Source organism: Hypanus sabinus, chromosome 23, assembly GCF_030144855.1.
Source record: "Hypanus sabinus isolate sHypSab1 chromosome 23, sHypSab1.hap1, whole genome shotgun sequence".
NCBI lineage: Eukaryota > Metazoa > Chordata > Chondrichthyes > Myliobatiformes > Dasyatidae > Hypanus > Hypanus sabinus.
In genome coordinates this window covers 22,700,443-22,717,772 of record NC_082728.1, presented here as the reverse complement: position 1 = coordinate 22,717,772, position 17,330 = coordinate 22,700,443, and the positions used below count along the sequence as shown (strand labels likewise).

Below are 17,330 nucleotides of genomic sequence, written 5' to 3'. Positions count from 1 at the left end.
GGACACAAGAATGATAATTTTATAATTGACTCATTGCTGAAACTCGTCAATGCATAGGGTGAATGAGACATTATTAACTGAGACACTGCAGACAGGAGTGTTTTGAATGTGCTTGCAGATAATAGCAAATGGAAGTTGACCAGAATTGCTTTGTATAATAGTCAACTTAAGAAATGTACAGGTGAGTTTCAGCTACAAGTGGGCAGCAGCAAGAGTGGAGTTGCATATTGCAGGCCGAATCAATGATGGGTTTGTGGTCAAAAGCTCTACTCTATAAATACTACTGTTGTCTTTGTGCTGTTCTTCCTCCTGTGCAGGAGCCCCAGCCTCTGATTGATGAGGACAGCTTTCGCAGAGGAATTTTGAAGAACTTGCTACACTTGAGGAAGAGATCGGCTCTTCCTTATCCTCGAAGTTGCTATTTTCTCCAGCGAAGTATCAATTTCCCAGAATGCAATTTCAGATTTCTTGTCATGTGGAGCTGCTGAACTGAGATCAAATAGCAAAAGTGCAAAGGATGGGAAATTTATTGAGGCACTAACTGTACAAACATTACCATGTGAATAAAATGCCTGCATGTGCCCCCATCATAAAAGGGACAGGTTAGTGAAAATTTTGCTGGGAGGATGCAAAGTTGAAGCTTTTCCCAGCAATGTAAACAATCAGGTGCAACACTCACAACTAGAACTCAACAAGTCAGGTAGCATCATCAACGAAGAGGAATAAACAGATTATGTTTCAGGGGAGATCCTTCATCAAGACTGGGTTTTGATGAAGGACATCACAGCTTGAAATATGGTCTGTGTATCTATCTCCATGGAACAAGTCCTTCTGGCCCACTGAGTCCAGCAACCCATCGATTTAAGCCCTGGCCTAATCAGTGTTGCAATGACCATTTAACCTAACCAGACTGTAGGAGGAAACGTGTACACAGTAAAGATGTGCAACTTTCTTAGAGGATGCCCACATTGAACTCCAATCCCCACCCCACTGTATTAATGTTATACTACAGTAATGTTGCCCAACCTGCCAGGTTCCTGTGTCATTTTATGTGTTGCTCTGGAATTTCAGTGTCTGCAAAATCTCATTTGTGAATAATTGGGTGACATTACTGACTGGGCTTGACTTTGTACATTGCAGAAAGTACCCATATAAGAATCTGTAGGTTCCGTCAACTAAATGTGAACAAATTTGTTGCACTTGCCGTGAATCGCTCTCTTTTCAGCCTAGTTTTCATCAGCTAATAAGGTTGAGAAAATCTGTAGTGCCAAAGTTTTGTCTTTGGTTCAGAAGCCGTCTTCTAACATTGTCTACAAAAATAAGTTGTCTTGCCTATTCCTGCAGGTCAACCAAATGCTGGGTTTCATGTCTCCGCTTTTGTTCAATAGTGCAAGCTCTTGGTGTGCCTACATAAATGTAGTCTTGTTTGGGTTCTTAAAAGCACCCTTTAACTTTCTGCCAGAAGTTAGCAATGTTCTGAGATATAGTCAAAATTGCTGGGAGCAACAACTCTCTCCAATGGACTGCGTTAAGAGCAGTAAATGGGGATTTACCGGTGGGAAAATTATAGGCACAGCTACATGAGAGTACCAAGATCAGTGCAATGGAAAATATATATCTATTCTAATTTAAGGCTGCTGACCAGCGTAGCAAGGGGAAAGAAAGAAGGGAATGGGAGCCCAGAAACACATGGTTACTCACACCCTACTTGGGAAAGCTTTGTAAACTATTCAGTCTGGGTTATTCTTCCCAGCTGGTTATTAAAAAGTCAGAGGACACACTTAATTCTTCCATGACACCTGATGTAAACCACCTCCTTGTAAGAAGCAAGTTAATATGAAGCAGCAACTGGGGAAGGTCAGCTTAAAATCATGGAATTCAATAAATGACCCTGGATTTATGTTGTCAATTGATTCAGATGAGACAGTACTGCAGCAAAGGCCACATGAAGCTATAGCACTTGAAAAATAAGGAACAATGAACTTGAAACTTGTGGATTAAGTGAACAGCTCAAAGTGTGAAATCTGAGTGAGCCCAAGCAGTTGGGCATTGAGTTACACCAAATTATTTTAAAGACCACAGCACTTAACATTTATTACTTTAAAAAGGTGCAAACACCTTATTTCTAGTACATGCTTCAAACTCAGGCAGATTTGGGACAATATTTTTTTTAAACCCATGAGCACAAACCAAATTTGCTTTGCTTCCAGCAACAATGACCCAGTTAAATATATAGTCATATATACATGTACTTCGTCTTCCTTGCTGCTTCCACTGAAAATGTGCTAAATGATGTAGCCAGCCCTTTGATAGTGATCCTTCCACACTCTTTACACACTTACAATCGCTCCTTGAATTAAAAAAAAGGCATAAAACTTAAGGTGCAGTAGATGGGTACTGCTTTTTGCTATGCTTTTGTCAAATTGAACTTGTGCATCCACCTATCTACACCATTAACAGCTATACTTATGATCGTGTAGGTGCAAATAGTTCCTGTTTTTAATTGCTTCTTGAGTCTTTTAAAAACTATATCTATTGCTTTCTATCTAACCACATCTTTGAAGAAACCCACATTCCAACCACAAACCCAAATGCAACCACGATACCAATTTCTCAATTCATTCATTATGTTAAAACCCACAGGTTGCACAAAACTTTGTACTTACTCTCCATGCAGTTATGAAAATGAACACTTAGTCACTTGTTAGGTTTCTATAACTCATTTTACTTGTTTTTCCCCTCAAAAAAAAATGAAGTGTCAGTTGGGCAATACAATTGTCAACATCCAGATGACTTACAAATTTGGGTTTTCTATGTGAAAATGAACATTAAGGCAACATACAAAAAGAAATTTTTACATAAATTAACTCACAGATGCATAAATTTACAGGTGTCAATGCAATTTTTTTTTGCAACTCAAAGTTTCAGCCCCATGAACTGCTGATAAGTGACAGGAACAGCAGGGTTAAGGCCTGAAATGCAATGTTTCAAACCCTGCAGGAATGGCAGCGAGACAGAAAGTGATTTGACAATCCAACAGTGCTCCTTATAAAACACTTCATACTAGCTTTCTGAAGGGGTGGTAAATTTCTTTACAAGTAGGCTTGTACTTCCAGTTTCATGAGGCTAGCATGAGGTGTAATTTGCCTGGGCAAAAAAAAAAACAAAACCAAAAACTTTCCTCTTCAAAGTTTTGCAGCAAATGCTACACATTTGCCTGCAGTTCATTTAGAAGCATTTGCGGTGCACAATGGATGGGCCAGACTCATCGTATTCTTGTTTGCTGATCCACATCTGCTGGAAGGTGGAGAGGGAAGCCAGGATAGAACCTCCAATCCAGACAGAGTATTTACGTTCAGGTGGAGCAATGATCTATTTAAAAAAAAACACGATAGCAGGTGAACACCAAAGCATAACACTTGCTTCTTTAGGATTTTTGGAATGAAGAGTTTCACCATTTGCATAAAAACTGACCTGCTTTGCTGGCAGGCAAAACAAGCATCACTAAAACCATTAAAATTTACTTCAGCGCTCTGTCAGCACAGGTAACTGACCCAAATTCACTCCATGCTCAGCTGTGAATGCAGTAACCCATTAACAGCAGGAATTTACCTTGATTTTCATGGTACTGGGAGCAAGGGCTGTGATTTCCTTCTGCATTCTATCAGCAATGCCAGGGTACATGGTGGTACCACCAGACAATACTGTGTTAGCATAGAGATCTTTACGGATGTCAACATCACATTTCATGATAGAGTTGAAAGTAGTTTCATGGATGCCACAGGATTCCATACCTAGAAGGCAAAACAATAAAATATAATCAGACTTCCATTTAGTCATATTGGGCATTTCCAGGTAAAATACAACTGCAGGTATAACAGCTTATAATATTGGTATGTCAGTTTTGTGGAACATTGACAAACATGCCAGGCTAGTTAACCACTTCAAAATGAAGACAGAACCAAACAGCCACATTTACGTTAAAGTCTCAGGGCTGAAAAGTCAATTTACCTATTAATTCAACACCTACCCAAGAAAGATGGCTGGAACAGGGCTTCAGGACACCTGAACCTCTCGTTGCCAATGGTGATGACCTGACCATCAGGCAACTCGTAGCTCTTCTCCAGGGAAGAGGAGGAAGCAGCAGTGGCCATTTCTTGTTCGAAGTCCAGGGCAACATAGCACAGTTTTTCTTTGATGTCACGGACAATTTCCCTTTCTGCTGTGGTGGTGAAGGAGTACCCTCTTTCTGTCAGAATCTTCATGAGGTAGTCTGTCAGGTCACGACCAGCCAGATCCAGACGCAGAATAGCATGGGGAAGTGCATAACCCTCATAAATGGGCACTGTATGGGTGACACCATCACCAGAGTCCATGACAATACCAGTGGTACGCCCAGAGGCATATAGGGACAGCACAGCCTGGATGGCAACATACATGGCTGGTGTGTTGAAAGTCTCAAACATGATCTGGAGGGAGAAAAAAATCAAGTGTTAGTGATATGCAGTCTAGCCATGCTTTCATGGAATTTGTTAGCATGCCAACATGCAAAAATAGAATGGTTTAAAAAAAGTGCAACTCAGAAAGTGGCAGACAGAAACCAAATGAAGATGAAGCAGAAAGAAACCTGGAGACTTCAGGGAGAAATTCCAGAAGCAGAAGAGCATCCTGGAAACATTGAAAATAAATCATTAGGTTCAGGAGAAGAAAACAGAAATTTTATGGAAAATGCACTAGTTTATTTTTTTAATAATAGTGATTATATTACCTGTGTCATCTTCTCTCTGTTAGCTTTAGGGTTCAGTGGGGCTTCTGTGAGCAGGACGGGGTGTTCTTCAGGAGCAACACGGAGTTCATTGTAGAATGTGTGATGCCAAATCTTCTCCATGTCATCCCAGTTGGTGACAATGCCATGCTCAATTGGGTATTTCAAGGTAAGAATACCCCTTTTGCTCTGAGCCTCATCACCTACATAGCTATCTTTCTGGCCCATACCAACCATAACACCCTGGAAGCAGACAACATGATTAGTGACATTAGTTCTGAGTGAACGTTTTCATTACCAGTTCAAATTTTAGGAATTGTACTCATGGAAGCTTACCTGATGTCTTGGGCGTCCAACAATAGAGGGGAAAACAGCACGGGGAGCATCATCTCCAGCAAAACCAGCCTTGCACATACCAGAACCATTGTCTATGACAAGTGCAGCAATCTCGTCATCTGCCATTTTAACTGAAAGATAAAAAATATTAACATTCTAAAAGATTGCAGACTCTCAACTGCAAGGTTCTCGACAATTCTTAGCTATAATTATTGCAGATTGGCAATTTCTTTAGGGGTACAGAAGTACAGATTTGATTCAACTCAGTTGATCATTCGACTTAACCAATCCCATGTATTCTCTAGCCTGCAGACCAATACAGGGCTCAGCTAATCAGATTGAAGATTTCCATAAAAGGATATGGCTCGAGTCTAGCATGGCTAGACCCCACCCCCCTGATGCAGCCTAACTTTAGGAATTACCATTCTTGAAAATTTCTACAACCCCTCTCGTTCCCTGAAATCACAGCAGCTATCTTTTGTTACACGAGGGTCAAGCCAGGTAAGAACAAATTGCGTCTAATGCCTTCTCCTAGTTAAAGTCACACGTTCTACTCTCAGCACGCAGTTTCCTATAAAAGCCCCAGAACCTGCCCCACCCAAGTCCTTAGCACAGATTGAGTAAGTTTCAAACATTTGCTCAACCACTTATCATCAAGACAAGCATTTTTCCTAGGTCTTGGTACCCACAGTTGGTACAGAGATGGAAATTAGACCTAGTCCTACCGTGAATGTATCAAACAGCGCCGTAAGACGGTATGAAATGAATTACAAATTAACTAGACTGGGCGAACCATGATCAATGCAAGAGGGGGTGGTGGCAGTAATGAGAAAAAAAAATCAGTTCAGGGACAGTGGTAGTTAAGCACATTTCTCCTCTGGCAATCTTCTACCACCAATGTTCACCATTTCAGCCTGCATTTCCAGTCAGACAACAATTTATTGTCCAAAATTTTCCCATTTTAAGCATTTTCCCCCTCAATACTTTGGAAGTTACAAACTCAAGGACATCCGCAGCACGCAAGGTTGAGGAGGAGCAAATTGAACAGACCGTTATTTCCAGCCATTCCTATCCAGGATCGCACCTGCCAAGTGCAACAATTTTACTTTACCTATTATACACCGGCGTACTTTGTACAAGATATTGTTATAACCAGGACTGACCCGTGAGTCAAAAAATATTAAGAAAAATGCCAAAGCATTAAGCGTCAAATATTCAGATGCTGAGATTTAACGGCATTCGCACAGCGTAATGAATTTTGCACTCAGCCAAGACCTCAGAAGGATTTTTTACCTTTTCAGTTGTTCTCAGGTCGACCACCACCAAATACGTCCTCTCGCTGGAGCTGCCGGAATGAGTGTGACCGCTCTCACCCTCGCCCCGCTCTCTAATGGACCCAAACTCCGCCCCCCTGGCCGCGCGCACACCGAACAGACATACCCATATTTGGGTATCTTTGACCAGCTCGCGCTGCCATTGGCCGAGACGCCGCCGCACGCGCCCGGCGAGAAGGACGGCGTCGCGCCCCGCCGCTGGAATCGCTCCCCACCCCGCCACCTGCCATTGGTCAGCCGCTCGCGCGCCCGCGCGCGTCACGCGACGTCAGGGGGGGGCCCTGCAGTGCACATTGCACATTAACGGGTGCAGTCGGCTGGGTGCAACAGCTGGCCGGGGCCCCGGAATCCGAATATCCAATACGCCTCTCTGCAAAAACCGTTAAGGGACACCTTTAAAACGCGGTTGGGGGCGCGTACAGTGGCATAGGCTCGGTTAGCTGGCTAATATAAATAGGTTTCATATTTTAACTACGGTTCTGTTATGTGATGTACATTTTCAGAGAACTCGGGTTTTTTTGAGATGCAATAATGGGGGTGTTTTAGAAATAATGTATTTTAAATGTTTAAAAGGCGTCAGTCTTTATTCAAGATACAACGGTGCTCCCTGGTTCTTAGACTGACAAAAGGCACAATCCTGCTCTCTTCCTTATGGGGCACCATGGCGCATTCGGAGCTCCAGTTTCCTATCTCCGGGACAATACACTCCCATTCCTACCTGCCCGGAAAATGAGCGAAAATACACAAACTGGGATGTATCGTGAGTGGCTGAGCAGCAGCCTTTGTAACCATATTTGGACTTTTTTCAGTTTTCCAAGATGGGAGTGCTAACTAAATTGACTTTCAACCCAATGCACACCTAACCTCTAAACCATGCTTTCTGAAGCTAATCTACGAAATTACATAATTTTAGGAGCCTTGATTAATTTTGATATTGGGAGCACGGAGTAAAAGTGCAGAGGGTGAAACATGTTTTGCCTAATGTACAATGATTACAACCAAATTGAAAGATAAACCCAGTGTATCATTCTACTAAATAAAAAATCTATATGATGAAAGCTCAGTGTAAGAAAAACATCAAATTTGAATATAATGAAAAATAACTGGGCCAAATCACCATTTAGCCATAATATATTCCAGTTCAGATGTGCTCCTTGGCCACGGCACAGCAGGATGTTGATATTTGTGTCACCTATTCCCTGGAGCAAAGTCGTGTGAAGTTTGAAGATGCAGCACGGTAGCCAATGAAATATATTAGTTTTGGGAAAACAAGTGGACAGATTATGTGGTTGCTTTCACAAACAGAAGATGGTGGGAGATCTACAAAGTAAAAAATACGAGAAATTTGGTGTAATGTTTTGTAGTGAAATCTTACCAGCCTTGTGGATAGAATAACACATTAAGGAGTATTTTTGGATTTTTGGATCTAAATTGTTAAAGGTACTTCTTGGACTCTGAACCCAGGTCAAAACTATTATGTAAAATAAATATAAGGCCCTTTGGATCCTTTCTAACTCTAAACTCCCAAAATATTTATTTATATCAAATCCAGTGGTACCATATCAAGTTTACATTAACTTAAGGTGTTATAGCCAGTGGTTAGTGGGAATAAACTCCTACGAACTATTAAATGCTCCCAATGGCATGCGTCTCAAATAGCTTCTGACAATTAAGTCCAGCTCCAGGCCTTCTGATAAAACCATTTCTACTGACAGGAGAAAATGCAAAGGCAGGTTACTGGCGCCTTAAAACCAGTCGCTTCGGGCAGACGGAGCTCATCAGCCACGGTTGGAAGCTCATCTATGAGAAGCAGAACTCTGATCTCAAACCTCTGCTGCTCTGCGGCTATACCCGCCCAGGTGCAAACCCCGAGGAAAACTCCGGAGCTGGAGTCCTTAGGGCAGACCTGTGTTGAGTTCAGTGCTGACTGGCAACTTCTGTGATGCCGCTAGTGCCAAACTATCTGTCTCTGCTATTCCTTTGAAATTATCAGCTGCATGGAGAGGGAGGATGTGCTATGTGGGCAACAGCTTACGCTCCATATCGTACTGCCCTGGCTTGCATATCACGTAGACAATTGGGATGCAACTTCCATGGTCAACCCCCGAGCAACAGAAGGGTTCAAAAACTACCTGGTTTTCTGTCTCATTTCTGTGGCAGCATGCTGTCTTATGGGAATCATAGATTCCTAAATTCACTTACTGCTGATATCCAAATTTGGTCACCAATTTCATGTAGCTTTGCATGGGATTAAATGTGAGGTGAAAATGAAAGTTGAGCAAAGTCTGAGAATCAATGAGGAGTCACAAGGATTATATGCACAAACACAAATTTTTGCATTTATCTTTTACACAGACTTTCCAATCTAAGAGTTTGTGTTTTCTCCAAAGTTCTCCATACTCTCAGTTTTATGTCTTTTGCAAATCTTCTTGTGCACACAGCTGCATTTTTCTGTTATCCACTTCTTTATAACCCTTTAAATTGTTCTGTTTTTACTATTTCCTTCACTTTCTTGTTTTTAGTCAGCCATCAAGTTCTACACACTTTATTTTATCTTTAATACATCATGTAGTTGTGTGGTATCTTTTTTGCACTATTCCTTATTCTAATCAGTGATAATAAATTTGACTCTGATTATCAATAATAGCTGATTATCCAGTACAATCACCACACAAGCTGGCTTTAGTATTTCATACAATATAACATGATAGGGCTACATGTCAGTGTGCTAAGTGCTTTGGGAAGACACAGAAGGAATGGGAGGCGTTATATGCGGGCTAATCTTTCATTTTAAATTAGAGTTCAGGTTTAAATCATGTTTCAACAACATGTTATACGGTGAAATATTAACTTTCCCCACAGCCAAATGGGCAATTGTAGTGTTAATCCTCACATTCTGGAAAAGCCATGCATTTTTTATTCATTTACAGACAGTGTGTGTCACTAATTGCCCCTTGGAAAGATCAGGCAATCTACCTTTTTGAACTGCTGTAATCCTTCTGGTGAAAGAACTCCCAGTTTTGTGTGGTAGAGAATACAGAACTTAAGCCAGTGATAATGAAGGAATGAAAATATATTTCCAAGGCAGGACTTGGAGGGGAATTTGTGGGTGATGGCATTTCCTTTTGTTGTGCTAGTCATGGGCTTTCCATTGGCAGGGATATGAGATGTACTTTCAGGTAGTCGTGGCAAGTAACCATATTGTATTTTTAATCGGTACATCCCAAAACCATAGGTTCAATTCCATGTTTGTGCTGAATTGATTTATGTTGGTTATGAAGCAGCACCTATTGAACTGAGCATTTGAATGAATACCCAGTGAGTAAAGGAGCAAACTTCACTCAAATAGCCTGTTAATGAATTGAAGTCACTAAAGAGATTAGCCTTATTTGTCACATGTACATCAAACATACAGTGAAATGCATCATTTTGCGTCAAGAACTAACACAGTCCAAGGATTGTGCTGGGGGGGGGGGGGGGTGGGCAGCCTCCAAGTGTCGACCCCCTTCTGGCACCAATATAACCTGTCCACAACTCTAACCCTCATCATAGGTCTTTGAAATGTGGGAAGAAACCCAGAGAGACTATACAACCTCTTTACCGACGGTGGTGGGAATCGAACCCTCGAACCCCGATAGGTGATTACTGGTGCTGTAAAGTAATTGTGTCAACCAACCCCCACACTGCCATGCTGCCATATAGCATTTTTCTGCTACGTGAAGGCAACCAGTACTTGTGGCATGATAAATTCAAGATAGTCTTAACGAAGACAGACAAGGAGAAAAAAATGAAAGAAAAAACAAATTATAAGAAGATGATTATCCTAAATTAGAATGTGCCTAATATCTATATTCTTGGGGGCACCACAGTAGCATACCGGTTAGCGTGATACTATAACAGCTCAAGGCATCTGAGTTTGGAGTTCATTCTGATGTCATCTGTAAGGAGTTTGTACGTTTCTGTAAATGCATGGGCTTCATTGGGGTTCTCCAGTTTCCAACCACTTCCAAAGATGTACCGGTTAATAGGTTAATTGGTCATTGTAAATTGTCCTGTGATTAGGCTAAGGTTAAATAGGTGGGTTGTTGGTGGTGTAGTTCGTTGGGCCGGATGGCCTGTATCTTTAAATAAATATATAAATTTAACCTTTTTCCAGTGTTGTTGGGACAAGATCCTTGTATGCGATGCTCATACGTCAACCTGAGTAATTAAGTGGCTGTGGCATTTGTCTATGCTGAGAGAAACATCACTATAAAAATGTCCCTGTTGTTTTAGGGATGACAGATCAAAAGCTCATTTGGTATCATCCTACCATTTGTTTATATACATTGCTTCCTGATACAAATTTAACACAGTTAAATGATTTAACATGACTAGAACAATCCAAGAACCAATAACGTAACCCCAACTTATAAACAAGATCACAGACGTTGTCCTGTTGTGTGGGATTTTATTTTAACGATTATCTCCTGTTCTTTTTAGTTAAATGAAACCAGACTACAGTACACCTTGACTTTGCTTATTCTTCACAATCCACTCTTCTTCACTTACCTTCCTCATCCACTGCATTACATTTAAATCCGTCATCCTGATGCTAGCCCTCAACTCACTCAATTTCTTTCTTAATTTCAATCACTAAACTCAGCTTCTCCCACCACAAATACCATACTTACTTTCCTCACTATCAGCAATAGTATTGTCTTGCCACCCGTTTCAGCATTGTTGTCACATGCCTTCGATATCTGAGGCACCTCAATCGCAATAAACCTTCTCTTCAGTTACTTCTTTCTGTTATACTGCCCTGTATTCTTAAACTCTGTGCATTATAGTTCTTTCTGTCGCAGAAGCAATAACCGATTCAACTGATTGCGAGGCAGCATGTTAGCATAGTGGTTAGCACAACGTTTTACAGTACGAGCAACCCGCGTTCAATTCCTGCCGCTACCTGGAAGGAGTTTGTACGTTCTCCCTGTGGATCGTGTGGGTTTACTCTAGTTACTCTGGTTCCTCCTGTTTCCTTTCACAGTCCAAAGACGTACCGATTAGTAGGTTAATTGGTCACTGTAAATTGTCCTGAGATTAGGTTAGAATTAAATCAGTGGATTGCTAGGCGGTGTGGTTTGAGGGTCTGGAAGGGTCTAATCCATACTGCATCTTAATAAATAAATAAAACTTCCTCAAACATGCCTTATCAGATACTGCCTCTCCCATCTCTGGCAACTCTACTCCAAAATCCTTCCTCACGAATCAAGACCAAGATTATTCATTGTACATGAATTGACAATAGGTGATGTGTACTGCATGTAGTGATACAAAACTCTTTGTATTTTATCTTGCTACTTAAATCTTCACTGATCCCCACAGTTTTCCCTAATCTTCAGATCAAAAGCACTATTGTTTAATTCCATATTTTCTATTTGCAGGCATCCCAGCTCAAAACTCACGAGGCGTTCAATCTAATCTTAGACATATCCTCGTTATAGGAAGGATGTGGAAGCTTTAGGAAAGGTGCAGATGAAATCTAGCACAGTGATACCTGGTCTAGAGTGAACACAAGGAAATCTGCAGATGCTGGAAATTCAAACAACAACACACACAAAATGCTGGTGGAACACAGCAGGCCAGGCAGCATCTATAGGGAGAAGCGCTGTCAACGTTTCGGGCCGAGACCCTGACGTCCTGATGAAGGATCTCAGCCTGGAACGTCGACAGCGCTTCTCCCTATAGATGCTGCCTGGCCTGCTGAGTTCCACCAGCATTTTGTGTGTGTTGTTCCTGGTCTAGAGTGCATGTGTTAAGAAAATAAGTTGAATGAGGTAGCACTTTTATGTTTGAAGTGAAAGAGGATGAGAAGAGGTGATAGAGGTTTAAGAGATGATAAAAGGCATTGATCGAATGGCTAGCCAGAGACATTTTCTCAGGGCAGAAATGACTAATACAAGGAGAATCTCAGAGTTCGTTGCACAGACAGTAGTTAGTGTGTGGAACACATTGTCAGTAGTGGTAGAGGCAGATACATTAGGGACATTTAAAAAACTGTTAGATAGGCACATGGATGATATAAAGATGCTTGACTCAAACCAAAAGCTGTAGATGAACCAGTAGATTCATGGTCTGCTGAAGGCTAGATCTCTGGCATTGAAGACCAATGATCAAGGACTGTACAAGAAGTCCAGGGTATGACCTACAGAAGGCTTTTTTTAAGAGCGATAAAACAATTCTGATTGAAGATAGAGTCAGAATCGAGTTTACATCAGCTCTGGCAGGGTTTGCAGGCCATTACTTCCTACATGCCAAGATCTAACATCATAAATGGCTATAATGCTTCACTCCAAGATTAACTCAATGCCTCTAATGCACACTTGAAAAGGAGAATAAAAGTATGCCTTATGAATCCCTGAAGCATCTGGTAACTTTGTAATCTCTGTCTTCAAGGCCAACGCCAGAACATCCTTCATGAGGGTGAACCCACGCAGGGTGTTAGACCCTGATGGTGTACCAGGTAGGGTACTGAAAATCTGTACCAACTAGATGGCAGAAGTGTTCAAGGACATCTTCAATCTTTCACTGCTGCAGTCAGAGTTTCCTACCTGCTTCAAAAGGATAAAAATCACACCGGTAATAATGAAGAGCAGGATGAGTTGTCCCAATTATATCACCTAGTTGCACTCACATCTGCAGTGATGAAATGCTTTAAGAGGTTGGTCATCTCCTGCCTAAGTAAGGACCTGGACCCACTACAATTTGCCTATCGCAACAATATGTCTAAAGCAGATACAATCTGACTAGCTCTCTACTTGGCCTTGGAATGCATAACAATACAAATGGCAGGTTGCTGTTTATTGATTACAACTCAGTGTACAACACGATCATGACCTCAGTATTAATTGATAAGCTCCAAAATCTGGGTTTCCGTACCTCCCTCTGCAACTGGATCCTTAATTTCCTCACTGGGAGACACAGTCAATGCAGATCAGAAATAATATTTCCTCCTCGTTGACACTCAACACTGGCAAACCTCAAGGATGTGTGTGTAGCCCACTGCTCTACTCTTTCTGCACTCTTGACTGTGCGGCTAGGTACAGCTCAAACAGCATGTAAAAATGTGCCGACGACACAACTATTGTTGGCAAGATTTCAGATATTGACGAGAAGGCGTACAGAGGTAAGATAGATCAGCTGGTTGGGTGGGGTCAAAACAACAAACTTGCACCCAACATCAATAAGACCATGGAATTGTTTGTGGACTTCACGAAGAGGAAATCAAGGGAACATGCATCAGTCCTCATCAAGGGATCAGCAATGGAAAAGGTGAACAGTTTCAAGTCCCTGGGTGTCAACATCTCTGAAGATCTATGCTGAGCCTGACCTTGATGCAATCACAAAGAAAGCATGACAGTAGCTATATTTCATTGGGAGTTTGAGGAGACTTGGTATGTCAGCAAAGACTCTCATAAATTTCTACAGATGTACCATGGAGACCATTCTAACTGGTTATATCATTGTTTCTTACAGAGGGACCACTGCACAGGATGGGAAAAATATATATTTCTTACTGTAATTTATATTTTTATTATGTATTGCAAAGTACTGCTGCTGCAAAACAACATACATATTTCACAGCAAGAGAAAATCTGATGAAGGGTCTCAGCCCAAAATGTCAACTCTTTTCCATCAATGCTGCCTGGCCTACTGAGTTCCTCCAGCATTTTGTCTATATTTCAAGGCATGTGCATGTGATATTAATCTGATTCTGAAATGGAAACCTATGCAGGAGGGAGGGATTACATTGAACTGATAGTAGGTTAAAAGGCTGGCTCAACTTTGTGGGCTGAAGGGCCTATACTGTGCTGTAATGTTCTGTGACTCAGTTACTTTACCACCCGATTCAAAAACGTGGTGAGGCAACAAAACTAATGGTGTATATTCAGTCTAAAGGTAAGTGCAGGTGCAAGGACTACAGGCAGTTATTCAGGCAGTAGACTGGGTCAAGTACATTACAGAAAACCAAAACGCAATAACTTTTCCATATGCCTCAGGCTTCATGATTATAAAACTAGCTTGAAAAGCAGAACCTGTAAATAAAGTAAGAAACTTGGCAGAAGAAATGGTTGAACTTCACATTTAAATCATATTGGAAAACTATCAGCTTATAAATCTCACAACGTGAATGCTTTAGATGTCATATAAAAGCAGAAAATAATGGAAATGCTTAGCAGGTCAGGCAACATCAGTGGAGACAACAGCAAGGTTAATGATTCAGATCGACCAAATACAATTAGAACTGACCTACTGAGTATTACCAGCATTTTATTCATTTGCTACACAGTTACCTATCTCTGATTTAGACAACAACTCCAAACTAACTTGTATAAAACATACTCTTCTTCTTCTTGGGCAGTCTCTTGGTATTGAGAATGGTTTTGTGGATTCTGGGATAACTGATGAAGCCAATGTAGTTTGTACGTTCTTGTGACTGCAAAGGGTTCCTCCAGGTGCCCCGTTCCTCCTACATTCCAAAGGCATGCTGGTCAAGACTAGTACATTGTAGGCAGGCTGGGTTGGCACCAGAAGGGTGGTGACACTTGTGAGCAGCCTCTCAGCATGTGTCTTCGAACTGTGTTGGTCGTTGAAGCAAACAATGCATTCCACCGTATGTTTTGATAATCAATGTATATGTGACAAGTGAAGCTAATTTTTAGATGTTGCAGGAGGTACCTGATGGGCTGAGGCATAGAAACGTAAGTAAATTATGCAACAACTCAATCTCTCTGCAATTTAACAGGGTTTCTGTGTGCATTTGATGCACCAACTTGGTTCTCAATACCATCCTGAAGTCCTTTTTTCACCTTGAACAGTCATGGGCCAGAGATTCAAAGTTTTAAGTAAATTTTATTACCAAAATACATGCATGTCACCATATACAATCCTGATATTCATTTTCTTGTGGGCATACTCAGCAAATCTATAGACTAGTAATGATATCGGGATCAATGAAAGATCAACCAGAGTGCAGAAGACAACAAATTGTGCAAATACAAATATAAATAAATAGCAGTAAATAGCAAGAACATGAGATAATGAATTAAACAGTCAGAGTGAGATTACTGGTTGTGGGAACATTTCAATGATGGGGCAAGTGAGTGTACTTATCCCCTTTTATTCAAAAGCCAGATGGCTGAGGGATAGTAAGTGTTCTTGAACCTAGTGGTGCAAGTCCTAGATGCTGCTTTCCTATGACAGTGCTTCATGTAGATGTGCTTAGTGGTTGAGAGAGCTTTACCGATGCTGTACTGGGCCAAATCCAGTATCCAATTTTGTAGGATTTTCTATTCAAAGGCATTGGTGTTTCCATACCAGTCTGTGATGTAGCCAGTCAATGTACTATTCACTACACATCTATAAAAGTTTGTCAAAGTTTTAGATGTCATGCTGGATCTCCACAGACCCCTAAGGAAGAATAAGTGCTGCTATGCTTTCTTCGCAATTGCACTTAGCTGCTGGGTCCAGAACATGTCCTCTGAAATATTAACACCAAGGAATTTAAAGGTGCTGACCCTCTCCACCTCTGATCCTCCAGTGAGGACTGGCTCATGGACCTCTGCTTTCCCTCTCCGGAAGTCTATAATCAGTTCCTTGGTCTTGATAACATTGAGTGAGAGGTTATGACACCACTCAGCCAAATTTTCAATCTCCCTCGTGCATGCTGGTTCATCACCACCTTCGATTCAGCCCATAACAGTGGCGTTATCAGCACACTTGAATATGGCATTGGAGTTGTGCTTATCCACATGGTCATTGATGTAAAGCAAGTAGAGCAGTGGCTAAGCACACAGCCCTGTGGTGCAACTGTGTTGATGGAGATCGTGGAGGAGATGTTGCGTCCAATCCGATCTAACTGAGGTATTCATTTAAGGAAATCCAGGCTCCAGTTGTACAAGGAGGTATTGAGGCCAAGGTCTTGGAGACTATTGATTATTTTTGAGAGGACAATGCTATTGAATGCTGAGCTGTAGTCAAGAAAGAGCATCCTGATGTATGCATCTTTGCTGTCCAGATGTTCTAGGATTGAGTGCAGAGTCAATGAGATGGCATTTGCTGTGAACCTGTTGTTCCGGTAGGCAAATTGAAGCAGATCCAAGTCACCCCTCAGGGAAGAGCTGATATGTTTCATCATATCAGAACCATCTCAGAACACTTCATCACTGAAAAGTGTATCTGGGCAACAGTCATTGAGGCAGGTCACCATGCTCTTCTTGGGCACGGGGATAATTGAAGTCTCTTTGAAGCAGGTGGGTACTGCTGAAGCAATTGGTTAAAGATCTCAGTGAACACACCGGCCAGTTGGTCAGCACAGGTCTTTAGTATGTTGGCAGGTACCCCACCCGGTTGAGTTGCTTTCATTGGCTTCACCCTTCTGAAGGCAAGGCAGTCCACAACTCAGCTTTGGAGACTGAGATCATAGAGTCAACGGGGGATGTGGGGATTCGTGATGGTTTCTCCATGTTCTGATAGTGAAAGCAAGCACAGAAGGCATTCAGCTCATCTATAAGTGAAGCTCTGCTGTCACTTCATTTATCTTTGTAGGAGGTGATAACATTCAAACCCTGCCATAACTGTCAAGCATCCCTCGATTCACATTTGGTCTGGAATTTCCACTTCTCCCGTGAAATGGCTTTCTGGAAATCATACCTATGCCTCTTGTAGCTTTCTTGAACTCCAGACTTGAGTGCCTCTGATTTGGCCCTCAGCAGATTTCAGATCTCAAGGTTCATCCAGGGCTTCTGATTGGGGAATACTCTGAATGATTTAGTTGGAACAAACTCATCTACAGCTGGGAGTCAGTGAGAATGTTGTACTTTCTGAAGGTGACAGTATTCTTAAATCTTTTTTAA

The 17,330-nt window shown here is 41.5% G+C and overlaps 1 protein-coding gene across 1 annotated transcript; it reads right to left on the bottom strand.

Moving 5' to 3' along the window:
* Nucleotides 1–2,701: 2,701 nt before the first annotated feature.
* On the bottom strand, nt 2,702–6,539 carry LOC132380046 (actin, cytoplasmic type 5). Its single transcript, XM_059948536.1, has 6 exons — nt 6,395–6,539; nt 5,102–5,232; nt 4,769–5,008; nt 4,031–4,469; nt 3,613–3,794; nt 2,702–3,372 (listed from the first exon to the last, which is right to left on the bottom strand). The coding sequence occupies exons 2-6, from the start codon at nt 5,225–5,227 to the stop codon at nt 3,229–3,231; spliced, it is 1,131 nt and encodes a 376-aa protein (XP_059804519.1). The 5' UTR covers nt 5,228–5,232; nt 6,395–6,539; the 3' UTR covers nt 2,702–3,228.
* Nucleotides 6,540–17,330: the final 10,791 nt, after the last annotated feature.

What these genes read in the sequence shown, in the direction of transcription:
- LOC132380046 (XM_059948536.1), bottom strand. Translation starts at nt 5,227, where the DNA reads ATGGCAGATGACGAGATTGCTGCACTTGTCATAGACAATGGTTCTGGT. An exon ending in GTTCCAGCCATCTTTCTTGG is followed by an intron (nt 3,795 to 4,030) that starts GTAGGTGTTGAA and finishes TTTGCCTTCTAG; the next exon opens with GTATGGAATCCTGTGGCATC. An exon ending in CCAGTACCATGAAAATCAAG is followed by an intron (nt 3,373 to 3,612) that starts GTAAATTCCTGC and finishes TTTTTTAAATAG; the next exon opens with ATCATTGCTCCACCTGAACG.